We start from the raw sequence: 27,048 nt of genomic DNA, 5'->3' as shown, positions 1-27,048 counted from the left end.
TATTCAAAATGTAATATTGTACGCAAGGTGTCTCAGGTAATCAGTAATTTATAAATCTACTCTAAGATTCAATAATGCTTTTAATTCTTCTTTCTAAGTTCTCGTATTTCCTTTTCTTACCTAAAGGTTCTCCTGAAATTATTCCCAAATATTTCGTCCTTTGTAAGCTCTCTTCCCTTCTTAAGGCCACTATTAGGAGCCAAACTGTCGGGTGACTACACGAAAGACTTCCTTAGAAAGCAGCGTGCCATCCCTCCACGGCATTATTTGTTCGCGGGATAGCGGAAATTTGTGTCGTCTCCTACGGTTGTTTGTCATTGGGCGGCCAATATAGTTATCTTCAAAATAATCGAAAATAATGTCGAGATTGTCATAATTTTCCAAATCACGCACGGCTTGAAACCCTTCGATGACATCATCTATAGGGAGTAATATGCTGTGCAGGTCATCATTTTGATCAACGTCCTAACATTTTCTTCGTTGACATATTTTTCTCTTAGCCCCACGTTGGTCATTTTTTTCCATACACTCCTAAATGGAAGAAACATCCTGATATGCTTGAGCGAGGGAATACACATGCTATTGTATTTTTGAAGCAATTTTGAAGTCTATCAAAACGGAGATATAATCTAGCAAAGGCTCTAGGGATTTCAATTTGCTGAATAGTACTTTGTAACTTTCTTCACATTTATTCGTGAGTGAAACATATATACAAGGTATTACATTCTCCTTTATCAGCGCATGTACTGTAAAAATTTGTAAGAAAATACTTGGAGTCGTTTTGAGTGTTCCGTCAGCTAAGCAGTGACGATTCTCTCTCAGCCAGGTAAGACTTTCATTAGTGCCGAAGATTATTATTAGGTGTTGTTTCAGCAGCTTTGAGGACTTTTTCTTTAACCATTTCTTCGTCAACTTTAACAGGTTCAGGTGCATGCGAATGTTTGCCTTTCTCAGTGTAATTTCTATCACTTTCGTATTCCAATGTAGTACTCAATCGTCCTTTGCAACCTTCACTTCACAACGCCATGAAATTGTCATTTGAGTAGCTTTATCCTTCCTATAAATATAACCTTTATAAGCTATTTTGTTTTTGCCACAACTGGAAACTATAATATCCATGATGGGTTAGTTTCGAATGTTTCTAATAACTAAAGAATAATTCGAAATTTCCAAGAAAAGAAAAACAAGTGATGTGCAAATCATCAAATGCCATTCAAGTAGTTAACTATTAACGACAAATTGAGCTAACTCCATTCAAGTAGTTAACTATTAACGGCAAATTGAGCTAACAACCATTCATGACAGTTGCTTAAAATCAACCTTCGCTGAAATTATCATGCGCTCATAATGTTTCGTTCAAAATGACTTCGCTGAAAATAAACTTAACTCAAAAGGAATGGAACTGGTGAAACCGGTGAAGGGTGAACAGACGTGCTTTCGCTCTCTGCCCATTTTGTTGTTGAAGTTGATTTGCATCTTTTTTGCGATTTGCATCTTTTTTTGCGAGATCTTTCTTTTTTGTTGTGAATGTAGTATATTTGATTGCATTTTTGTTTGATTATTAAGGCAACATGCAAACCCAGGATTCACATAAGCCAAAATGACCCCATTCTCTTACTGCATTTGACCTGGAGTTGGGGATAAGAAATGTGGTGGTTTTGCTCCTGAGTGGAATTGGATCCCTGTGTGTGAAGAGCCAAGGGCATGAATGTGATAGAATGAGCCCTTGTGATACCTGTGTCTCCTGGTCGTCAGAGCAGTGGAGAAGGTATGAGGGGAGGAAGCGATTTTTTTTTTTTTTTTTTGGGGGGGGGGGGGGAGGGGGCTTGCAAGGCTTCGTCTGAGGGCTATACGGCCCCGACGACTCCTTTGGTGGCCTATCCTTCATTGCCCTTTCTCCCTTCTCGTAAGCTTCCTCGACTCGCTGGTTTCCCTTCGGGGGGAATCTCTCCCTCCGCTTCTTCGTTTCATTCGTCAAGCGTAGAAGAAGGGGAGAGGGCTGCCGACTCGGAGTTGTTGTACTCAGGAGCATTTGCTTACTCCGAGGGGGATCCTTCCCCCTCAAAGTGGGCATAGACTTCACTTTATAAACCAGCTTTTGCTCCTTTATAATCCAACTTCGGCTCCTTCAGTTGTAGCGGCTTCCACGATTGGTGACTTGCAGCAGGCATGGCTGAAGCTGGGACTACCTGGTATCCCTTCACTAGGGGCTCATGGCACATTTCACATCTGCCATTGTGACACATGTAGCTGCAGCGGGGACAACAACAACTATATCTGTGACTGGGTGTGTGGCCCCACCACATTTTGTGTATACACAGCACATCCCCACCGTAACACCTTCGGTGGTGATGACATCTGTGCCTCATACTTCAAAGGTAAATTCATTTCTGTCTCCTCCCCTAGGTTATGCAGTATTGCCTCCCCCTGCCACTTATGTTGCAGAACCTGCCAGGGTACCATCCCTCTTAGACTTTCCTCCAGTAATGTTCCAGCCTGCTCCATCTGTGCCTGTGCATGCCACTGTACCAGTCCCTGATCATGTGTGTGCTGTCGCATTATCAACCTCTCCTGTTCCTGCTGCCCCGGGGCCTGTTGCTATGGCAGCCGTCTCAGTGACACTTAGATGGGGGATCTGTCTGCCATACTAAAGAAGCTGTCGTAGAAGAAGTGTAAGGTGTCATTGTCTTCCTCATTGTCTTCATCTTTGTCGTCTGCTGCCTCCTAGCCTTCATCTTCCGAGGCTTGTCTGCCGAGGAAGAACAAGGTTTTCTCCCCCTCCCACCAAGAAGTTTCAAATGGGACTTCTAAGGATCTGTCTCTCTGTTCTGGGAAGGCAGGTGGCTCTTCCGCTGGTCCTCCTGTTCCTTTGAGAATGGGAACCGTCTTGTTGCCCCCAAGGGCACACGAGTCAGGACGCGTACTCCTACACCTAGTCCTAGAGGTTCTGCCTCTAAGACTAGTACTGTCTTGGGTTCCCATTCATGAGTTTCCCCGAGCGCACGCAAGTCTGTCAACATGCATGCAACCAGAGTCAGTGATGCTGAGTCTGCTCACTATCATGACTCAGGCATGGTGCGTAAGGAAGGGGTGAGTCACTCAGGTGACTTACACCTTACTGGTGATTGTTCATGCAGCAATTGCTTTGTCCCTGCGGTTGACATGACAGTCTTGCGAAATCATGCACATGGTGAGACAGGTAGGAGGCTCCCTGTTCAGTTCTCTCAAGAGGTTTCTACGTCTTCAAGGACCAGGACACATTGTGAGGACGGCACTCCCTCTCGTCAGTCAGGTGGACACTACTCTCCACCTGGTCTATAGTCACATTCAAGTAGCCGAACAGTCCCGGTGACGACTAGCATTTTTCCTGCTGCATGAGAGCACCATACTGTACCTCAGGGGAGCACTTCTCCAGACCAAGAGCACTCTTCTAGACCTGCAAATCAATCACCACCACAGGTTAGTAATCATTCGCAGCCCCCTCTCTCAGTTAGTTCTGCTAGCAGAGCAAGTGGAAGCACCTGATCTTCCTCATCTGTCCCTTCAACTTCCTTAGGATACAAGGGGTAGGGAACCTTGGAGAGGGATCTCCTCTGGGTTTGGCCATGCGAGGATATGTTCCCAGCATGGTCTTATGACCTGACAGGTTGTATGCTTGAGTGGTTCAGGAAGGTCCTAGGGGATCTGCTGAGGTTCTTCCTTCTGAAGAAAGAGGGATGAGGGAGGAACACATCCTAGAAGGAATTGGCAGTCCTTCCCCTCAGGATGTGGTCACTCCTGAGATCCAGAGGACTTTTGCTGAGGTCATTGTGCTGATTCATCAGCACAATGGCCCACAATGGCCCAAGGGAAGGGACCATGGTTGCTTCTTCTGACCACCCTTCACAGATTGTCATTCTTGGGTCCAAAGAATGAACCTAGGGCCTCTACAGGCTTACTGTGGTCCTCCTTGTCCGAAGGAGTGTTGGACCAAGTGAACAATCTGGTCTCAGGACAAGAGAATTCACTTAGGGCTAACAGATCAAACAAGCTGCTTCCCCCTCCTCTGTCTCAGAAAACCCTTTGCCGACCAAGCAGGTAGAGCTGGAGTTAGTTTGCCTGACTCCTGGCTTGCCGCTGCAGTATCTTCTTGCGGAAAGCATCTGGTTTATGGAACAAGAGGCAGTGGGCTTGGAAGCTACTACTATGGCAGCATTCCAAGCAGTCTCCTGGTTGGATCTGTGGTCCCTCACAGTATCCAAGGTCGCTGCTTCCCCTCAGGACCCATAGTTCCTGGGGAAAACTCAACTTTTGGGAGACTTTGCCTGTCGACCAACCTAGTGCTTAGGAAGAGGGATGGTCCTGTATCGTATCTCCAGGTCTGTGGGATCAAAGTCGGCATTGGTGTTGAGAAACGGACCATTGCTGGGTTCCACCTCTCTCTTCCCTAGAGAGATGGTGGACTCTAGATGGTGGACGCTGCAGTAGACAAGCGAAGAGATGAAGACAGCGATCGACTAGTCCACCAGGCTGTTGCAAAGACTTCAGGGCCTTCTCAAGCAACTGCAGCTAGGCCTCCGAGCCAAGCTAGCTCTTCCTCCGCCTCCAAGAAGAACCCTCCTTTGAAGGGGGTGTGAGGAAAGACCCAGCCTTCTTCTTTCTCCTCGAAGGCAACCCACCCACGTTCGTTTCAGCCCTCCTTCCCCCATGGGAAGGGAGCTAAGGGAAAGAGGAAGAGAGGGAAACGCTAAGGAACAGCATTCCCCCTAAGCTGCTATCGGTGAAGGGATGCCTAGCTAGCCATTGGGCAACATGGCAGCACTGTGGAGCCAAGACCTGGGTAGTGGATGTTCTTTGGGAGGCATATCTTCTTCCTTTCGAGTTGTGGCCACCCCTCACTGACTCTCCGGTCCGTCTTCAGACTTACATCCCTGGTTCTGCCAAGGATTTGGCACTGAATGAAGAAGGGCAAGCAATGCTGAGCATGGGAGCTGTAGAAGTTGTACAAAATCCGTCACCAGTGTCACGTTTAGTGCTCGCCTCGATCAGGGAAAACGACTTAATGCTTTCGGTGGATCTGAAGGATGCATATACCCATCCATTAATCCTCCAGGAAGTACCTTTGCTTTATCCTCGAGGGGACAGTGTTACAATTCAGGGCACTTTGTTTTAGACTCTCGACCACCCCTCAGGTACTCACAAGTGTTCACTTTGGTACCAGCTTGGACCCATTCAGTCAGGATATGTCTGTTGAGGTATCTCAACTTTTGTCCCAATCTCGATCTCGGGGTTATGATAAATTTCGAGAAGTTGGATCTCATTACCAAGTAGAGGATAAAGTACCTGAGCATGCTGATTGATACGGTAGCAGACTTGAGGATCAGGAAGTTAGCTCAACTGTTTCTGTCCCAGCAGGAACAGCCAGCTCAGCTCTGGCAGGTCGTAATCAGTCACCTGTCGTCACTAGAGAAGTTATTTCCTCACGGGTGTCTTCACTACCGGTCTCTTTAATGGAGACTAAAGGAGTATTGGTCACAGGCTTGAGATCCTCAATTCTTCCCCATCCCTCTTAATGGAGGAGGTGAGGAAGGATTTAGCCTGGTGGCTGGACAACAGGAACCTCTTAATAGGAGTGGAGTTGCACACTCCCCCTCTGGACATGCTTCTGTTCTCAGAAGCATCAACCAAGGGTTGAGACGCACACCTGGAGGAGTTGCTGACTGCAGGAGTGTGGGATTAACACGACATGCACCTTTACATCAACATTCTGGAACTCAAGGCATTTGTCAACAACCAGGGGGCTTTGTTTCCCTCCCGCTGTATCAGTTGATATTGCAGGAGCACGAGTGGGCTACAGCTTATTTGGTAGAGCTGTCGGCCAGATATATACAGGGCAAGAGGAGTGTAGTGGCAAACAAGCTCAGCCACCAGAATCAGGGTGGAAGGGACCAAGTAGTCCCTTCACACGGACTTGGCAGAAAGGTTATTTGACCTGTTGGGGCCTCCAGTTGTAGACTTGTTCACCACCCAGCACAACAGAAAACTTCAGGTTTTCATCTCCGTAGTGCCAGACCCATGGGAAGCTGCAGAGGATGCGTTCCAACATCTGTGGAACAATCTAGATGTATATGCCTTTCCCCCATTCTACCTGATTCGAAAGGTGATCAGCAGAATCCTTGGATGATTCAATGGCTCCCAAATGGCCACAGGCATTTGGTATCCCAATCTGTTGGCTCTTCTCTCCGAGGCACCAAGAGAGATTCCTCCCTGGCACAATTTTCTATGTTAGCCGCACATAGAGCGGTACCACTCGGCAATACAGTCCCTGTGTTTTTGCGGCTCGAGGTTTTGGAGTGAGAGGCTTTTCTCACCAAGCAGCAACAGAGATGACAGGATACCTCAGACAGCCCTCTTCAGCAGTTGGTGTCATAGACAGGGGGTCTCTCCACTCAGTGCCACTCTTCAGCAAATCGCAGATTTCCTAGTCTTTCTTCGTTGAGAGAAGCTCCTCTCTGTATCTGCAGTTAAGGGTTATAGGTCCACCTTGGCCCTGGTCCTGAAACTGCGAGGAGTGGATATATCCACTTCCATGGAGATTTCTCTCCTTATGAGGAGCTTCGAGAGGTCTTACCCACCCAAAGAACTCGGGCCTCCTGAGTGGGACGTGACTCTCGTCTTAAAGAGTCTGAGTCATAAACCATACGAGCCTCTGAAAGTCACCAGACAGGGATCTGACCCTCAAGACCGTCTTTTTGCTGCCCCTGGCATTGGTGAAGAGAGCAGGTGAGCTTCATGGTCTCTCTTATAATGTTAAAAACTCTTAAGGGGTTGGGGATCAGTTACGCTTGATTTCGTCCTGGATTTTGTAGCAAAGACTCAGAATCCATTGGTCCCTGATGCTAGATTCAAGTCCTTTATAATCCCCTCCCAAGAGGACTTCTGTAATAATGATGCAGACGAGATACTACTTTGTCCCGTTAGAGCGCTATGGCACTATCTGAAGAGAACTACCTTTACTTCATTCTACCTTCAGGATATAGCCCATAAGTCCTTGAACACTTTTTCCTTGGGACCCGTGGTGGCTGCTCAACAAGTTGCCTAGGTTACCCAGCTCCTCTAACTGGACAAGGCTGCATCTCGCCTTTGTGAAACTGTGAATTCGAGAGAGTGACTGGCTTCTCTTTCCTCCTTTTTCATTCTTCTCTCTTCCTGCCGGCAGAGAGTCGAGGTCGTCACACACTGGAATGGGCAGCTGATGCAGGTAAGCTATATTACAGAGCTTCATTCCATACCCTTTCATTAGGATACAAAAGCATGTATCCGTCCCTTCCCTAACAAGGGGGGGAAGGGAACCTTGGCATGAGACAAACCCAATACTTATATATTTGTCTTTTTGCTACCGACTATAAAGTTTCTTGTTTGTTATTCATAAGAGGCTATGCTTCCCTCACCTCTTATGAACTGTTCCAGAGGTCTGGCCATTGGTCATGCAGTTCCCATACTCTGACCAAGTGAACAGAGGCCAGATTCCCCTCTTCGTCCTTATGACCAGGAGGGAGACGCTTGGTTGGGCTAACACCAGTCTGTTCACAAGACCACCTTTTCCCTCCCTCCAATGATTGAGTCTTCCTAATGTAAAGGACCGAGGGTTTGTATAACGTGTAGGAACAAATCACAATATTTTAAAGTAAATTGTATTTTTCCTTACTATACAAACCTGACATCCTTTACATTTAGGCCCACCTCATGCCACCCTTCAATCTGTTTACGTCCAGTCGGGCGGGACTCCCAACTACCAGACCAGCAGTTACTGAAAGTGATTCCTAATGTTAAGGACCTCAGGTTTGTATAGTTAGGAAAAATACAGTTTACTTTAAAAAAATTTTATTTTTCATGCTCACTCAGAAAGTTTGAGGCAGCCTTAACTGCAGGTGATATTTTTATTCGTCCAGAAGATGCAAGGAAGTTAACGAATGCATCTTTAAAGGCTACCGATAGTCAGATTTATGTAGCATTAAGCTCACTCCTTAACAGGCAGAGAATGACCCAGATCTAAAGAAACCTCCATCAGTAATATTGGCATTACCCTTTTAGTCCTCTTGAATTACTGGTAACTCAAAACACTTTATCTTTTAAATCTATTACACTTAAATACTGTGGATAGCTCTGAAACATGATTTTTACATAAATAATCTATTGCATTCATAGGTAGTGCACTGCGCCTTCGTCCCGTTCTTACAGAATGCTTGTTGTTCTAACCTATATATTAATTATATATGCCTGGTGGCTCATGCAAAATAACTTAAAAATCGCAAAAATGATTTTTATAAATCACATAAAAGATTTGGTGGATCGTTAATGGTAATAGATTTATATCAATATCAAAGACCCTTATTTAACTTGCTGGAAATACTTTTAGATACCTATCTAGGACTGCTGGATAGCAACATTTAATTCGTGTCTTTGTTTTTGTAAAATTCAACTTAATATTTTGGGCTGACGATTTTTATACCTTAAGATACAGGAAAGAGAGAATTGCCCACTTATTGTGAACACTTGCTTATGTAATAATATACATAAGACAGATTCGTTGTTCTTTTTTATGAATTTATTATGCTTAAGCCTTTCGTAATCATGGCATCTAGGATTAGGAGACTTGATTTTTCTCTTTCTACTTTGAATTTTTTGTTGAAAGACATTAACATCAACGTCTGAAAGGGTGATATATACAAAATAAAGTCCATATACCTTAACCATATCAACCTTATGTTGGTAATTCTAGGACAGTAATTGTAATCGAAAAAAGCCATAGGTTGACTGGTTAGTAGGAGTGATAATCATCCACTCATGGCCATCTCAAGTGTTTGAATTTTATATTGGTCTGATACTGGTGATGAAACTTGACGAACACAATGCTTAAGACGGCAACAACACACCTAATAAAAAAAAGAAGTTACATAATTAATATTGCTTGACTTTTTTCTCTTGCTGCTAAGGTGAGACCTGAAGGACGACGTAAACATGACTATAAGCAGTCTTTAAAGTCGGTTTTGTTATTTATATAACTTGAACCTTCGGTATAATAACAAGACCGCCTGTATATGTGTAAGCTTCTGTTGTTGGAGTCTGTGAGAGAATGGAATTAGTTCAAGAAAGATCTTGTACTGCCGTTTCCTTTTACCATCCTTCGTGGATCAAAATAATTAGCACATACATGACGTATAAATAAACACACACGCACACACACACACACACATATATATATATATATTATATATAGTATATATATATATATATATATATATATATATCTATATATATAAAATATATATATTTGTATATATATAAAACGCCTCCTGTGACCCACTCCTCTAATTTCGAGTTGTCAGCAGTACTTTTGGTTAATGGTGGTTTAACTTCAGTGTTTGTGAATATCATGATTTTACTCAAATGGAAAAATATGAAAAAAAATAAATTATTTCATTTAATTATTCTCAAATAAGATTCAGGGTGGATTAGGTTTAGCACCAGCGGTTTAGCCTAAAGTACTTAAAACAAGGTTTTTTTGTTGGGGGGGGGGGGGGGGGGGTATTTACAAAAAAAACATGTGATTTTTTGGATTTGGTTTTTTCAATTTCAAGTGACATATTTTATAAATTGCTGCAAACAGTGCACTAGACAAATGATAGTTATTCAATATTTCAGGAAAGGGATGACTGTTATTCCAATAACTATTGCATCTTATAACTGCAGATGTTGAGCTTTAAAAAGAACGGAGTTAGAAAAATGTGGATAATAAGATTTTTTAATAAATGAGGGATAATCTTTTTTTTTTTCAAATGTTTCCATACTGGGTCACTCTTTCTGCCGGTCTGGGTGATTGCACTGCACTGGACATATGATAAAAAGTCAAGACCCCTATGAGACAACCTTAAACAAGATGAGGTGGAAATTGATTGCTGTCAGTCTTGTGTTCCCAGATGCCACTACTACCAAGCGGCCAATTCTACCAAAAATCAGCCAAAATCCCGCCAAATGGAAATCTAAACTAGCCGTGTGAAAGTGTGTTTATGAAATAAGGACATTAAAACAATGCTCTATTATTCATGGGGGGGGGGGGGGCACGTGACCAGGTGCCCCCCTTAAATCCGCCACTCACTGGGTTGCCCAGTATGTTTCTTATATAATATTTAAAAAAAAAGAGGACGGTGCTCCGAATGGAAATGTGGAGAGAATGCGCGCTCACATGCAGAGAATGCTTGCAGTTTGCGAACATATAGTAGACTGAAAGGAAACTCGGTCAGTATTGACAGCTAATGGATAATGAATGACCGATACTTCTCCGTTCTTCAACGTAAATTTAGATTCTTCGTCGATTGGAAGGCAGGATGCAATCGTCCTAATTAAGATTACCGTCATTAGATAATAAAATAATTTATTGGTCTTGTACTGTCTGCTGTACAGTGAAATTATTTGTCTACCTAACTCACATATATCATCACGTGGTGACAAACAGGAAATTTATTTAGAATTCAACCTGGAATCATGGAATCCATAAATTATGAAACGGCCTTCAAATCTAAAGGCTAATTATGGACAGATGCCAAAATTTGTCCTTTATACCTGTTATGCTAACTTGTATCCGAGAATTCATCTGCAACATCAGTTATTTGGTTAATAAATAGAGTATGAAAATATTTTTCCCTTTGAGCAAATCATGATGTTCACAATCACTTAAGGTTAAGCCATCAATGGCCAGGCATATCATTGATGAGAACTTGAAATTGGATGAAGGTTGGAAATTGGAGAAGGGTGGCGGCAGAGCCGTATATCGGGTGGGGGAGGTCACTGGAGATAGTTTGTAAGAAAGCGATGTGTGTGTGTGTCAGTCCCAATCAAGAAAAGACCAAGAGGAACTTCCATGTTTTCCAACATAAATATTCAGATTCAAAATATCTGTAAGTAGTGTAGAGTAAGGGAATACCATAGGCAAATGATAGGCACAAACCCAAGCGCTTTCGTCTATACTAAGAAATCGTCAAGGAAAGCTTACTTAATGAAGCTACGTGCATCTACAGTGATTTTTTAAGTGTGGTGTAGTATGTATTGTACTTGGAACACCCGCTGGAATGTGCTAGTCTCGGTTCAATAATTGCCTTGATTTTGTGGGCCCGGCGGCATAACCACAGACTATTAAGGTTTTAAGGAATAATTTTTTAAAGGTAGGATTAAAGCAATTGACAAAGCAAAACTGCAGTGAGGCGCTGATGCTCTTGGAGTGTATTGTGCAAACAGTTGTACATTTATGAATCTTGATAAGTACCAGTTCGGATGAAAGTTTGAATACAGATATTTTCTTGCAGATTATTTTTTTTTTTCAGCCTCTTTATGTGTAGCTAATACTTGGGTAGTAGGAAGATGGTGGGATCTTTTAAATTTCGTCCAAATATTTTTATTTCTCTGGAAATACTTAACACGATTGCCCTTTTGTTAATTAGAGATGGATGCTGCACAAGCCATAAAATGCTTTGCCGAGATATTGTTTGCAGCAAGTGTCCGTATGCACTTGGGTGACACAGGTCAAATTTTACTTGTACGCTACTTAGATATAATGGAGGTATTAGTTTCTTGCTGCTATTATGATTTTGTTTATTTGAGCCGTATTGAAATTAACAACCTGTCGTTTGAAACTTCTAACATTGACAGTACTATATAAATATTCCACAGCTAGCTGTATTACATTTTAACAGTATGCTATGAGAAAATATAAATTTTATTAAGCAATTATTGTTTTTCAGTACAAAACACTGCAGAAGGTAGTTGAGAAGTGTCATCATAAAAACCAGTGCAAGATTCAGGTGGCACCTGAAACCTTCAGCGACGAAGACCCTTGTCCCAACACCCGAAAATACATCGAGGTCGCGTACAAATGCCGTCCAGGTAACTACCCGAGAAAATGCTTGTAGTAATCAGTCTTCAGTTATATTCGCATCCATGCACTTGAAAAGTTGAACTAAAGCATTCTCGCTTTTGGGATTCATCATTAATGTTGTTGATGCTTGTCTCAATTTTGTGGTTCTTTTTTTCTATCATATTCATTTCCTTTTCTCAGAACTGTTAACATTCTCTTTTAGTTTAATGAAAAGAATGAGGAGTTATTTTGGTGAATGATGTCAATTAAAAAATCGCGCATTTTGTGAAATAAAAACTAATTTTTCCCAATATACTCATAAATAGGTTTGAAATTTTACAGATCGAATGGCTTTATATGTGAATACAAATATATAATAAAGATTTTTTTATTTTTTATTTTGGTGGAATAATATATCATCATCTTATTCCAGAGACCTTTATCAATAAGGTTGTATGTGAGAATGGCGAAATCATGTTGAAATGTGACAAGAACTCTCGTTTGGCCATATACAGTGTTCTCTTTGGCCGAAGTAAATCTGGATCTTTCATGTGTCCTCAGCCAGAGGGTGTGCCTGAAGAAGGTAGGAAAACTTGAGTGACTCGAGAGAATTTATTTATGCCTTCCGAGGAGGAACGGCGTATGTTCATTTTAGGCACAGTTTCAGTCACTTTTAATGTAGTATCATGTCATATATGTAGCCTTAGCAGTGCTGATAATAGGCAAAAAGTTATTGTTTCTTAAGACCTTTAGACGAGTTTCAGATCAAAAAGTACCACGTAATTGTAATGGTAGGTGAAAGCATGCTGATAGCTACTTTTCCTGTCAAGGAAATTTTGAATTTTCAGTTAAAGTGCTTCCATTTTACAGAAATACTAGCGTAAAAATTTTATGACAAAAATGCAGTGTATTTAAGATTTTGGTAATATTTGCTTAGTATTTTTACTACAAATGAAAGGCTTGATTCTTTAAGGTTTTTTGAGTGGTTTTACGGCTTTTTCCTTTGTGCAAATGGTAAAATATAAATATGTTGCTGTTTTCAGACTGTCAGGCAAGTTTTGCAACTGAACGAGTAATGACCAGGTGCCATGGGCACCGTCAGTGTCATCTTTATGCAGATGCAAATCAGTTAGGCAAACCTTCTTGCTCCACTAACTCCAGAAAGTACATGAAAACTGTTTACACCTGTGGTAAGTACACAAACTTAAATGCTATTAGTAAAGGATTTTTATTTGTTGTAGATTAAAAACCTGCCTCAGAGATCGATTCCGAAGATAGTTGGATGGTTTTCGCCTCCCCTAACCCCAAATATATTTTGCTTGGTTAATTGCGGTGCATGTGCCTTTATTTTTTGTTCCTTCATGTTTCCACATATGTGCAATCTATTCTGTGGGACCCTGCTTAGCGAAATAAAGCTTGTGGGTTGACGTTATTAAAAACTGCCTTATCCTCACTATGGTGTGCCTAGTGAATGCTGATATTAATTACATGGACACCAGAGAAGGGATTTTGGTTTCATTCAGAATTTTTACTTAAATCCTCATATAAAAATTGCTGGCAGTAACTTTATTAGCTTGTTTTATTGATGTAAGGACAACGATTTTTCTATATTTTTATTGCTTCTCATCAAGCCACGTTGTTCCTTTACCCATTCTGTAGAGCCTTTTATGCCCTTTTGATGTATATATGTCGGGAATCCGTTCCCTCTATGTAATATTATTCATGTATTTTCGTCTGTGAAGAAACACAGTCACAGCGGGGGAGCCCTGTCCCTTTTTGTTTATGTTTGTTTGTGTGTGCGTAACAGACACTATGTTTCCATCCGCACCCGACTATGTCAACCCAGTTCGTCTGTAATAAATTTTCTATGGGCTGCTCTAGGAGCAAGAGCCCGTGCTGGCACAAGGTCAGCTTAATCTCAAACAACAGTAATAAATTATCAGTAACCAGCTACCTGTCTTACTCTCTGGTCCTCACAACTGGTGACCTCCTGGAGTCGGTGATACAATGGTTTAGGCCCAGCCTTTAACGGACTAATTACGGCCGCTCACCTTCAGAGGACTCAATACAGCGCCACAGTTTAGGTCTCTGAAAGCTCCATTCTGAGGACGACACCGACCCCATTAACAGACCCATCATGGCACAGCTTCCAAGCGTGTTTTGGTGTTTTTCGAGGATGGGTAGCTGGGTGCTGGTCAGCCAACAAAATCAGGCAGCGGCCCAGAAACATCCATCGCTGCTCTGGGGCTCGTTCGGCCTGCCCAATGTCACTGCCACACCTGTGGACCAACTCGCCCTTCTGATGCCTGCCAATACCACTATCTGTGGGCTTCCTCGGCCTGCTGACACCGCTGCCTCACCTGTGGTTCCGCTCTGCCCAACGGATGCTGCTGCCACGCTGGGGACTTCCTCAGCCCAACCTACGCCGCCGCCGCACCTGGGGGTCCCCACGGCCCGTCCCATGCGCCCACCACCATACACATTGCAGCTCCCTCCGCAGTCTTGGTTGCCCACAGTCAACAGTAGAACCCCCCAGGGGAGGCATCCTGTCAGCCAGCAACATTGAAGAACTTGGCACTTGATAACGCCCCACAACAAGTGTCACAAGGACACGGTGATGCCTCCTGCCTCCAGGATATTTTTTATCCAATCATTATTCCATAATCATTGTCTTTGGGCGGGGAGGCGCGGAGTATTTGTAAGGACAATGCTTTTTCTATATTTTTATTGCATCTCATCATCAAGCCGCGTTCCTTTAACCATTCTGTAGAGCATTTTACGCTCTTTCTTTTGATGTATATGTCGTGAATCCATTCCCTCTATGTAATATTATTCATGTATTTTCATCTGTGAAGAAACACATTCACAGCAGGGGCCCTGTCCCTTTTTGTTTGTTTGTTCGTGCGTGCATGACAGACTCTTTCCGTCCGCACCCGTCTATGTCAACCCAGTAAGTCTGTAATAAATTACCAGTACCCAGCTGCCTGTCTTACTCCCTGGTCCTCATAGTATAATGAAATCAAACTTGCTGTGAGCAAAGCAATGTATATTTTTACTTTTGTTATAAGGAATATCTAGACGCTGCATATTCTTTTAATTTAAGAATTATTTTAGGTTCACTTGTTAGATTTAAATTGCTTTGCTATGAGGATTTTTATAATAAAAGAATTTTGACCTTGGAGAACTACAAGAACTAGTGACACTGAGACAGTATTATATATAATACTATATTACTCTAATAAGTTAACCAAATTCAGTAAAATTATTTGAAGGACTTATATTGGGTAATTTACTTGCAATCCTCCCTCCAACTCAACTCATTAATGTTTCAGTACCCAGGAAGATTTTGAAAGACGATTATCAAGGAGATCTAGAAGATGATGAATATCCAGATGAGGAGAAGAACATGATGTCCCCTCCTGCACAGCCTCCGGAACCACATCCAGATCCTCCTGAACCATCGTCTTCTTCCAATCCTTATCTTACACAAACACCAACAGCATTTTTCAACCCAACTATACGAGCAAAGATCCCAGGGAAACCAGGTGCAGTAACTTTTTATTTAGTTGGCTATTTGTCTCATCGTTATTGCTTCTTAATAGTTAATTTAGTTACTTTCCAGGTAATTATTTATGCTGCAATAAAAATGCTTTTCATCATGGTAGGGTATTTTGTATCGATTTTTCATGCACTCATAATAAAAGAACATCCAAAATAAAATATGAAGTGTCATATAGTGTTATCAAGTAGATATTTAGACAAGTTAACACCTGCTATTTGTAGTACAGTTTTGAGGACTTGCCAGTAAATTTATATGTGCATATATGGCAATTCACTCATGTCACAGGTCTTGTGCTTACACTTGTAGGTTGAAAGATTTTTCATTTTTTATGCACTTCCAATAAATAATTATTCCTACATGATATACAAACCCTTGGTCCTTTACATTAGGAATTACTTTCAGCGTAGGCTGGAATACAGCCATTAAATTCTTGAACAAGGTGGTTAGGCAGTAACGACCGTCTGGTAGGCGGGTAGGCCCGCCTGCCCGGATGTTAACACTCCACTTTGCTTTCGGCCATCTTCCAATGAAGACGAATGTTTGTGAGCACTTGCTGACTAAGCATTAATCAAGATTTTCTCTGTGGGATCTATATTTTGTTATTTTGAATGAAGATGTATATACTGTGTATGATGTTAATTATTTGACTTCAATCATTAATATACAAACCCACTTTTTGTGATAGCCTTGCTAGCCTCCTTTCTGCTTCGTGTTGAGGGTCAGTGGCAAGGGTATGTCCTTATTATGTATTTTCGCTCTTTAATGTCAGGGTGAGACAATGTATTCATCAGAAGTTTACCCTTACGCTTTGGAAATTACTGAGGGGAACTTTGGAGGTTTGTCAGGTGTGTTTCTTCAGGTATCTCTTCTCTTTCGCTTTTTCGCTAGCTTATCGGTTGAAGGTAAGGTAGGGGAGGAGGTGTGTGGTGTTGGTGTTTGAGGGATCTCCTCTCATTTTGGAGGGCAGTTCCCTTGGATGCGTGAGGAGTATCCTTATTTTTTTTTAGATCATATTTTCTTTCTTTTACAGGCTAACAGTGTGATAGTTGATTACAGCAGTGGTTGGTTATCTCTTCGTATTGACTATCCTAACCTTGGAATTGTACCCGTAACTCATAGCATGCTGTGATATTGGTCCTCAAGTACTGTTCCCTTGCTGGAAATCATATTCATTTGCCACTGATATTGTAGAGTTTCATCATGACAATGCCTTTGCAGCGGCCCTGTGATTATTAACTCTATTTCTGCTGGTAAATGTGCCCCATCCTTTAGAAGTCTTACAAAATTTGAAGAAGTCAAAGAGGAAGAGAGCTCAGGTGTTGTCATCATTTTCTTTGTAATCATCATATTTTTCTTTGACCTCCACCTCTTCGACTTCTAAGGCTCCCCCAAAAGAAGTCTCGTCACGGGATTTCAAAGAGTAGGCCTCCTCGAACTGAGGAGGCAATTTAGTCTTCCGCTGGCTCGCTTATTCCTCTGGGAGCAGGAACGTCACGCTGTCCCCAAGGTCTAGCTGGTCGGGAGCTGCGGAAGCACAAACTTTGGTTTGCACTTCTGCTACTATTCCTAGAGGTTCTGCCCCTAAGACCAGTTCCATGTCTGGCACTCGTTCACGAGATTCCCTGAGGGCACGTAAATCTATGGATTCGCATGCATCCAGAGTCAATGGCGCTGAGTCCGCTCACTATCACGACCCAGGCACAGAGTGGAAGAAAGGAGCGAGTCACTTTGGTGACTCGCGCCTTGCCTGTGATCGCTCTTGCGACTTGCTTCTCATGCTAGTTCTGCTAGCAAGGCGAGAGAGAGCGTCTAATCTTCGTCACCTATTCTATCTACTTCCTATGGCTACATCGGGAGGGGCGAGATGAATAGGAAGGATCATGCAGAGTGCTCTCCATAGGATTCAGCGTCGGGGGACTATGTTTCTGGAAGGATCTTAGAGTCCACCAAATGTACGTCCACATCGTTGAGGAAGGATCTTCTGTCAATGACGGAGAGACCTTTCACCGTCTCAACATCTGGTGTTTAGATTCTTAGGATTCGAACATCTGGAGACTATGTTCTCCCTGGCTCTTTCTGTCCTTTGGACAGATTTCAATTCACAGTCCCCTATGGGTTCTTGCATCTTGGGAGCCTCAAGTGCATATTCTGTTAAATTGTACACTCATTCCAGTCTTGAATGTTTGCATTTAGGACTGGTTTTAATGTCTGTTCCTCCTTGATATCTACAGGAGTCGAGGAGGGGCCCCTCTCTGATGATCATTTGACGAAATTTAGGGCCCTCACCGAGCACTTAAATTCTTTAGAATTTCTAGCACTCTCCGAGTGTTTTGGTCTTCTATGATCTGTAAACACGGGCAAGACAAGAATTCCTGATAATTGTTATTACAATACCCAGGAATTTTGCTGAATGCTCAAATTCCTTGGAATTTCTGGCATTCTCGGAGTGTTATGGTTCTCTGTAATTTCCACTCGGGCGAGACAGATATCCCTGGTAACTGTCGTTACGAAAATCGGGAGTCTCGCTAAGCCATGGAGTTTCTGGCGTTCTTAGAGTGATTTGGTTTTCTGTGATTTCCAAACACTCGGGCAACGGGTATTCCCGATAATTATTACTATAATCGAGAGTATCGCTGAGTGCCTAGACTCCTGGGTTTCGCTGGCACTTGCCGAGTGCTCAGTTTCATCATATTGTCAAGTACCAGGGTGAGACAAGGCTCGCCTGATCGTCTTACAAGAGTCTGGTTTTCTCGCAAAGCATGGGAATTCTTACGAATTCTAGTGCTCACTGTCACGAGTGCTTGGATAGTGAGACAAGCCTTTATCAGTACAGATGAGTTTGCTCCTCAGTCTGGTTTGGAGTTATGCAGAGCTTGGTACTATATGCAACACCTTTTAGGTGAATGGTACCGTCCTCGTGTCTTGGACCTTAGGGTCCGAACACGTATGGTAGCAGACATGGGCTAAGAAGAGGAAGGTATTTTCTCTGCCCACTTAGAAGTCTTGCCTCGAGACTACTAAGGGTCTGCATCCTTTCCCTGGGAAGGGAGCAATGGACTGTCTCTTCGTCTCACCTGCTCCTTCCGGAGGGGGAAATATGGAGGCTATCCTCAAAATAGGGGAACGTGGAGGCTATCCTCAAAATATAGTGTCTTGGAGGCACCAGGAGTTCGAACCCAGGTTTGTTCTGTGTCTGGTTCCAAGGGCGCTGCTCATGGAACCGAGTCTGTGTTGGGTACTTGTGTATGAGTCTCTCCAAGTGTACAACCACCAAAAGGGGTCGTGCATCCAAAGTCAGTGATAGGTAGTCTTCCCACCATCATGACAGTGGCGCAGGGCGAGAGAAGGGACCGAGCTGCGTTGGTGGCTCGGACCCACCTGTGAAAGCCAGGAATGGCTATTCTTCAGGTGCGAAGATCAATGTAGCTGTTCCTCAGGACAAGGCATCTGAAGGTGATTGGAGCAGGTCCTTAGTGTAGTCCTCTTAGTGAGTTTCGATCACTGAGAAGATAGATGCATAGCAAGATGTGGCAAGTTCTCACTGGCTCTTACTGCATTTAACTCCACTCAACTTTCGCTCGCGTTTGCGCAAACAAAGCGGTTGTTGGAAATGAATACTTCGTTTAACAGTGTGAAAACATCGCAAGTTCAGAGAAGAGCGGGCAAGAACAGTCAACCCTCTACTTACACCTGAAAAAACAAGGAAATAATAGGAATTCTACTACTTCTCAGAGTTTGAATCCAAGAAACTATGTTTTTGGTTCAATCTTACGTCTTACTGAATATGCGTGAATCTGGGAACAACCAATTCGGCTTGAACTAGTCGTCTTCAGTATCCTGTTATCACGGTAGAAGTGTCCCTTCAGGGCAACTTCACCTTCGCTCTCTTCATTATAGAATGAAGCAGGTCTGTTTCCAGTCCTTATTCTTGTCTCTCGAATGAAGAAGATTTAGGCTGGAGAGTTATTTACAGGAACCTACGATTATACTGGTATATTCTCCTTGCAACAAGCTTCTGTTATCAGTTGCATCATCTGAGTAATAGGCACATATCTGTAAGACAATTCTTCTGGTATGTGAACGAGACAAAAATATTACCTTATTCTCTTAATTACCTGAAACTCAGGACAGCTTTTCAAGCATCCCAAGAGTTTCCGGTTTTGATTTTGAGATGACTAGTGGCATTGTTTCCCAACACCACCACAACATTTGCATTATCACCGAACAAGAGGGTTTCTTATCTCCCATTTTGCATAAAATGCAGATGCTGGAGTGTATCTTTTTTGCGCTCGATCGTTTTAGCCTAACGCATTCCATTGTAAGGACGGCATTTCACCAAATGTCCGTCCTTCCTCTGTACATACCTTTAATACCATATACGTACTAAAATGTAGAGCATTTCACGGCTTATCCACCGATATATATATATCATGTAAAAAAGTACTCTGCATGAAGATATATGTATATTTTCAGCTGCAAAGAAACACAATGGCAGCGGGGTCTCCGACCCTATTTGTATGTACGTGCGTGATGGACACTACGTTTCCGTCCACACTGCTGCATCATATACGGCCTTCTCTGTTCAATAAAGCTACTTAGAGTTTTCTCCTTGTCTGATTCCAGTCCTCACAACTGGTGACCTCCTGAATTAGGACAATAGTAGTTCAGGCCACCTACCACAGAAAACCTTTAACAGACCCATATGGCACTCAATCTAGGCTCAACCACAAAGCCATTAACGGACTCACCATTCTTTCTGGTTTTTCGACGCTCCAACCCGCGCCCCGATCAACATCTTTGCACTTTGCCACCGTGCAGTTAGAGCCTCACTCCGTCAAACTGCCGCCCTTCTCCAGACAGAACGTCGCAGCCTGGTTACACCATGTGGAGATCCAGTTCCGGCTCCACTGGATCACCAGGGAAGGAACCAAGGCAGACCTCATTGCCGCAGCCTTCCCGGAGGACGTGTTCAACCACCTCACTCCCTAGGTGGCCAGCCAGCCTGGAGTGCTGCCCTATGAAGGCCTTAAAACCCAGGCTCATCCAGGCCTTCTCCCTCCTTGTCCCCGAGAGAGCCGCCCACATCTTCGACCTGGTAGTCAACCCCATGACCACCACAGACCTGAGGTTAGCCTGGCAAAAGTTCCAGGACCTGGTACTGCTGCTGGAGGTGGACCACCAAGGACGCAGGAAGGAGGTAAGCCTCCTTAGACAGCTCTTCCTCCTCCAACTCACGCCCCAGGTCTGCAGCCAGATCCCCGACACGGAAGACCTGGACATGGAGAGCCTGGTGGAGCGGACCTTCGGCCTGTTCACCGCCACCCAGGCCACAAAACTCTCCGCCCTACTGTCAGCCAAGGAGGCAGGGATCAGTGCAGCCTTCCAGAGAAGGAGAACCTCGCAACCCTGCCAGGGCAATGGTTGGTGCCACTTCCACCAGAATTTTGGCAGTAAGGCGAAGAAGTGCAAGTCCCCCTGCTCTTTCATGCCTCAAAAAACAGAGCAGAGCAGCAAGACAGGAAGGCATACCTAATCGGGGAATAGCACCTTCCCTCAACCCAGGGAGAAATTCGGGCATATCCACGTCAACATCGTCGGACCCCTTCCCCCTCCCCATCGACAGTGCCAGATACCTCCTGACAGTGATCGACTGGTCCACCAGGTGGCCAGAAGCCACCCCAATGTCAGAAGCCACCACAGATGCCTGTGCCGAAGCCGTCCTATCCAGCTGGATCAGCCCCTTCGGAGTGCCAGACGACATCACTACAGACCGGGGAACTGCCTTCACCTCAGAACTCTGGACCTCCCTGGCACGCCTGATCAGGCCTGCAACCCTGCAGCCAACGGCATGGTGGAAAGGACCCATCACTCCCTCAAGGCCTCCCTGATGGCACACTGCACGGGCCCCAAGTGGAAGCCACAGCTACTGTGGGTACTCCTCGGCCTCTGCACCTCCCCAAGAGCCAACGGTGACCTGTCACTGGCAGAGAAGGTTTACGGCGACCCTGATGGTGCTAGGTGAATTCTTCCCCACCGAGAGCGACAACCCCAATATCCCTCTAGCAAGACTCCGGGCAGTTGCCCAGAAATTCGTTCCCTGTCGAGAGACCTACACCGACAGGCGGAAGCAGTTCCAACCAAGGGCCCTGGACTCCTGCAAGTACGTCTTCATATGGAATGATGCCACCCTCCCGCCCCTAATGAGACCCTACAGAGGACCGCACCACGTCATCCGCTGAGAGGAGAAGGCGTTCCTCATCTCGATGGGTGGCCGTGAGGACTGGGTCTCGATAGACAAGACTGAAGCCCACCGTCATTCTTGACGAAGAAGGCCCTCACAGGACACCACCTCAGAACACAGCCTCACCGGAATCCGACAGCGCCCCCAGACATTGCTGGGGCCGCCCAAGGAAAGCAGTCAAACCCCCCAGGCCCACCACCAGGGGCAGCATCCTGCTTCCCAACTCACTGGATGACAAGGACCCGGAAGATGTCCCCCGACGGATGGAATCTTGAACCCTCGGACTCCTCCAGCCCCACACAAGATTCCGCTGACCATCAGCCAACAATTATTACTTAATCATTGTCTTGGGGGGGGCGGGGAGTATTTGTAAGGACAGCATTTCGCCAAATGTCCGTCCTTCCTCTGTACATACCTTTTATGCCATTTACTAAAATGTAGAGCATTTCACGTCCTATCCGCCAATATATATATCATGTATAAATGTACTCTCTGCACGAAGATATATGTATATTTTAAGCTGTGAAGAAACGCAATCACGGCGGCGGCTCCGACCCATTTTGTATGTGTGTGCATGCAGACACTACGTTTCCATCCACACTGCTGCCTCATATACAGCCGTCTCTGTTCTATAAAGTTAGTTAGAGCTTTCTCCTTGTCTGATTCCAGTCCTCACACCATCATGGAATGTACTACCGGGCAACTCAGTATAAGGAGTCGAGTAAGTGGCAGAATACTGCTCTCTCTCTGAGATTAGTTTGTCTCAGTATTGTTTCTCCTCCATCGAGGATTAACTACCAATTCGAATCTCTCTGCTTAACAATCACAGACTTAAGTTTCTGGTTGGCATCTTGCCTATGGTGTGCGGATCTAGAGGTAATAAGGATGTGAGAGTGACTGGCCTCTCCACCTTCCCCTTCTCGTCCTTCTACTCTCTTTCTTCAGGTTGAGAATAGGACTCGAACTTACACTTGCTGGTCAGGCATTTGATGAGGTAAGCTTGCACATCGAGTTTCCTTTCTATTTTTCTTAACAGAATCATAGAAGCAATCTTGCTCCTTCCTCTAGCAAGGGGAGGAAGGAGACTGGCAATAATGTAAACCTTTCCCAGAACTGCATTAATGACAAAAGGCGCAGAAGTCTGACTCTTGATCAGGCAGCTCCTATACTCTGATCAAGTTGTCAGAGGCAGGGCAGTTCTCCTTGCTCTTATGACCAGGAGGATTAGCCCAGGTGTGCTAAACTACAGTTACTACTAGAGGCTCATTAACATTCCTCCCACCAATCAGTGAGTCTTCCTAATGTAAAGGACAGTGTTTGTATATAGTGTAGGAACAAATTACAATTTTTGAGAGTAAATTTTATTTTTCCTAACTATACAAACCTCAGGTCCATTACATTAATGCCCACCACATGTCACCCCTCAATCTAAAACCTGGACCGAAGGTCAAAGTGGAGTGTTTACATCTGGGCCTACCTGCCTACCAGAAAGTAGTTACTGCCTAACCACCTTGTTCAAGAATTTAACGGCTGTATTCCAGCCTACACTGAAAGTAATTCAATGTAAAGGACCTCAGGTTTGTATAGTTGGGAAAAATACAATTTACTTTCAAAAATTGTAATTTTTTAATACATCATACTCCTTTTTCTCTTTTATACTGATGTGGGCACCAGTTCCAGCAGTCCCAACATGGGACTGAATAACTTAACTGCTGATAAAAGGTTCATTTCACCTAAGTGTCTAAAGAATATACATAACTGGGAACCTTTCATCTCATGGTAGACCTGCATTTTCTGTTCTCTTTCCAAGGATGTATTCAGTTCTCGATAATTATTCTTCTTTTATGGAACACCACACAGCTGCACCCTTTCCATGCTTGTCTTCTGAAGCCCAAGGCTTCAATTTTGCCTCTTGGGCGCCATAGCAGATCTTTCTTTATAACCTGCCATCACATTTTTCATTAAGTCAGGCATTTGAATATTGTGCAGTCTGGCTTAAACTTCTTTCTGGTTTCAGTTTTGCCTCCTGAGGCCCTAGCAGAGCTCTCTTTATAAGCTGTCATCACATTTTTTTTTTAGCAAGGCATTTAAATATTGTGCAGTTTGGTTTAACCTTCAATGTTAAATTCCTGTTATTCTGTGCTTTTTGCAACTGTCACTGAATTTTGTGGACTTTTCTTTATTCACCAGCAATCCTTTTAACTCAAATCATTGTTGTCTTCTTACCTGTTGGCAGACTTCAGCACATTACACGAGGGTATAATACCCGATTTTCCTAATCAATGTAACCATACATCCAGTTACTATTCGTATTTTTTTTTGCTCCCAGTCCATTTAACCACTATAAAATATTTATCATCCTTGAGCCTGTTGACTGACCCCTCAGTATTACCTCCACTGATTAATATTTGTTTTACTTTGAGAATTTATAACAGGGTAACACATGCATTTTTCCTTCATCATCCTTGTCTGGGGAGAGGGGGCTGGATTCTTGTTTTGGTATCAGTAATTTTCTGAATACAACTTTAATGGTGGGGAGATATTACATTGGTCAGTTTAGCATATATTCATTCCTCTTAAATATTAATTGCTAATCTGTAGGTAGATTGCTCAGTTCATCAGCCATCCACTTCAGGGAGTGTTCTTATCATTAATAGCCTCTCCTGATGTTTTTGCCTCTTCAAAACCTGCTAGAAATTGCTATTCTTGTATGCTTAAAGATAATAACTTTTTCAATACCAAGAGGGAAAGTTTAGTATTATCTTAGTTTTACCAGACCACTGATTTTTATGTGACTAGGAACCAACTGGTTACCTAGCAACAGGACCTACTTGTGGGATCCGAACCACATTGTATCGAGAAATGAATTTCTATCACCAGAAATAAATTCCTCTGGTTCCCTTATTGGCCGAGCCGAGAATCGAACTTTGGACCACCGGGTTGGTAGCCGAGCGCGGAAATGCACTTGGCCAATGTGGAACTCAAATACCCAAAGAGGAAATTAATAGATCTACTTAAAATCTCTCTTTCAATACCAAGAGAAAATTAATGATCACTTAAAACCTCTCAACCATCTGCTTCCACCTTTGCTAGATTTGTAGCATGCTCTCTGTGTAAAGGCCACTTCTTCACTTCCCATTTGTCACTCAGACTGCTTCTAGAGATTTTGTTACTCCAACTAACTTTTAATCCTATGCTTTTCCTGCTGTTCTATGTAGATAGAGTTCAAACTTCTTGTTAGACCAGCATAACATTGGCTTCATTCATAATTCAGCACAATTCCTTCAAAAATCACAGACAAACTAGCTTTTGTAACCATTGAAGGAACTGCCCCATCCTGGAACCTTTTTTTCTCAGCTTTAGCCAAGCTAACCTCATTATTGCTCAAATTCAGATTAACCTTTTTATTGCTCAACTCTGTGTTGCTATTTGAGACATTACTCGTATTTCACTTTCACGTTTATCATGAACCGCGGTATAGCTTCTGCAAGGCACGATTTACCGGATTTTAGAGGCTGGCACAATCTTCTTGCTTCATTCCTTATGATAAACTTAGTACCTGTAAGCCCAAAATTCAAGGTGTAATTATCGCTCCCTTTCCGTATCTTCTAGTGTTGTTCCTAAGGGTCCACAGATTTTCTTTTTCTCTATTGGTAACTTTTCCCCTGTTTATTTTGTGTCAGTGATTCATATCTTAACATTTCTTCCTCCACTTTCCATTGAAATAATACTCTACACTCACACTCATTTTCAAATTGCCTCTTCCATCAGTTATGATTTTGCAAGCTTATCTGAGTGAGAGACTTCCAAATTGTATTTCATTACTGCTTTAACTATTTACCCTAATTTCTCTGTGCTTAGCAATCTAAATAGTATATCTTTGGTACTATTTGAATTAAATGTAGTGTCCCTATTGCCTGTCACATTTTAGATATTGATTGCCATACTTGAGTAGTCTGAGAGATCAAAAAATTAAAAACCTACCTCAAAAATATGCATTGTTCATCATCCCAGTTATTAATACAGTACATAAATGTCTTTTTGGGGAAATTTTCTTTCCATGTCAGTTAATTAAGCTTTATATTACAGTATACGTTTGCTTAGAATGTTAGTGTTGATATCTTGAGTTTCTTTGCTTGATTTTTTTAACATTTTAAACAAGGAGCAGTTTCAAGTAAGTGATTGTGATTCTACTTGTTATCTACCAGGTCCTCTTCCTCTCCAGAATAACTCTCTTTTCCCTATTATTATTATTATTATTACATATAATAATATATTGAATATTTCGTGAGCAGAGGAGAGGGTATCTCCATTTTGCAGGAAACCTTCAATCACCTATCAGATAGCCAATAGCCACATTTACCACATGGAAAACAGCAGTTCGTGGGGAGATCTCTGATTCCTTTTCTCATTTTAATTGCAATCTTTCATAGTTTAGATGTATATCTGACTTTCCCAAAGGTTAAAGAGTGGTTCTTTCAGTTGGTTTTTTCTATTTCCAGCAGAATTGGCCTGATTCTGGGCGTAGGGTGCTGTCTCAACCTTTATATGTACTGTAGTATGAGATGTTTATAACTAGTTAAAAATGGTTTTCAACTAGTTAAAAATGCTCACAATAGTCTTCTTAGATTTTAAGTTAACTTTATAGATTAATTCATTCAATGTAGTAGACTACTGGTAATTTTTTATGAAATGGCTTTCTGACTGAGTACAGTAGCATGACATTGCCATTTCTGAACCTATAGTCTTTGGGCCACAACATCATTTTTCCCCTATAAGAAATTCATGGGCCAGAAATTGACAAGAGGAACACAAATTTATAAGCCTAAAGTTAGTAATTAGATTCAGATAAATGGATTACATATACTTACCAGCAGTCCCCGGTTATCGGCAGACTCATAGCACCATAAAATCGGCGATTTATGGTGCCATAATGGGCCAGGTTTCAGTTATCAGTGCCATAAGGTGCCGATAATAGAGTATGGCGCCATAATGGGCCAGGTTTCAGTTATCAGTGCCATAAGGTGCCGATAATAGAGTATGGCGCCATAATGGGCCAGGTTTCAGTTATCGGTGCCATAAGGTGCTGATAATAGAGTATGGCACCATAACATACCTAACAGAGCCACCATTAACCAAAACTTGGCGCCATAAATCACCAAGTTTTGGTTAATGGTGGGTTTCACTTATCAATACCCCGCCGAGAACAGAACACCCGCCGATAACAAGGGACTGCCTGTATGAGAAACATGGTTTATATGATATCAAATATAGTAAAGAATGGGGATAAGTTAAATAAAAAAAAAAGGCTGCTGAAACTTGGATTGCAATTCAATTTCGTTTCAGTAATCTGGT

At 43.0% G+C, this 27,048-nt stretch overlaps 1 protein-coding gene across 6 annotated transcripts in view; it reads left to right on the top strand.

Moving 5' to 3' along the window:
* The window catches only part of LOC135223611 (protein eva-1 homolog C-like), a 391,840-nt gene that overhangs the window by 248,529 nt on the left and 116,263 nt on the right, over positions 1 to 27,048 (top strand). For all 6 annotated transcript variants that reach the window (XM_064262216.1, XM_064262213.1, XM_064262217.1 and 3 more), the window contains exons 4-7: positions 11,778 to 11,919; positions 12,324 to 12,473; positions 12,934 to 13,080; positions 15,223 to 15,435. In XM_064262216.1, the coding sequence (XP_064118286.1) occupies positions 11,778 to 11,919; positions 12,324 to 12,473; positions 12,934 to 13,080; positions 15,223 to 15,435 (652 nt within the window). The remainder of the gene's footprint in view (positions 1 to 11,777; positions 11,920 to 12,323; positions 12,474 to 12,933; positions 13,081 to 15,222; positions 15,436 to 27,048) is intronic.

Source organism: Macrobrachium nipponense, chromosome 10 (genome assembly GCF_015104395.2).
Source record: "Macrobrachium nipponense isolate FS-2020 chromosome 10, ASM1510439v2, whole genome shotgun sequence".
Lineage (NCBI taxonomy): Eukaryota > Metazoa > Arthropoda > Malacostraca > Decapoda > Palaemonidae > Macrobrachium > Macrobrachium nipponense.
The sequence above is the reverse complement of the archived record's forward strand: the minus strand, read 5'-3'. Positions and strand labels throughout refer to the sequence as shown.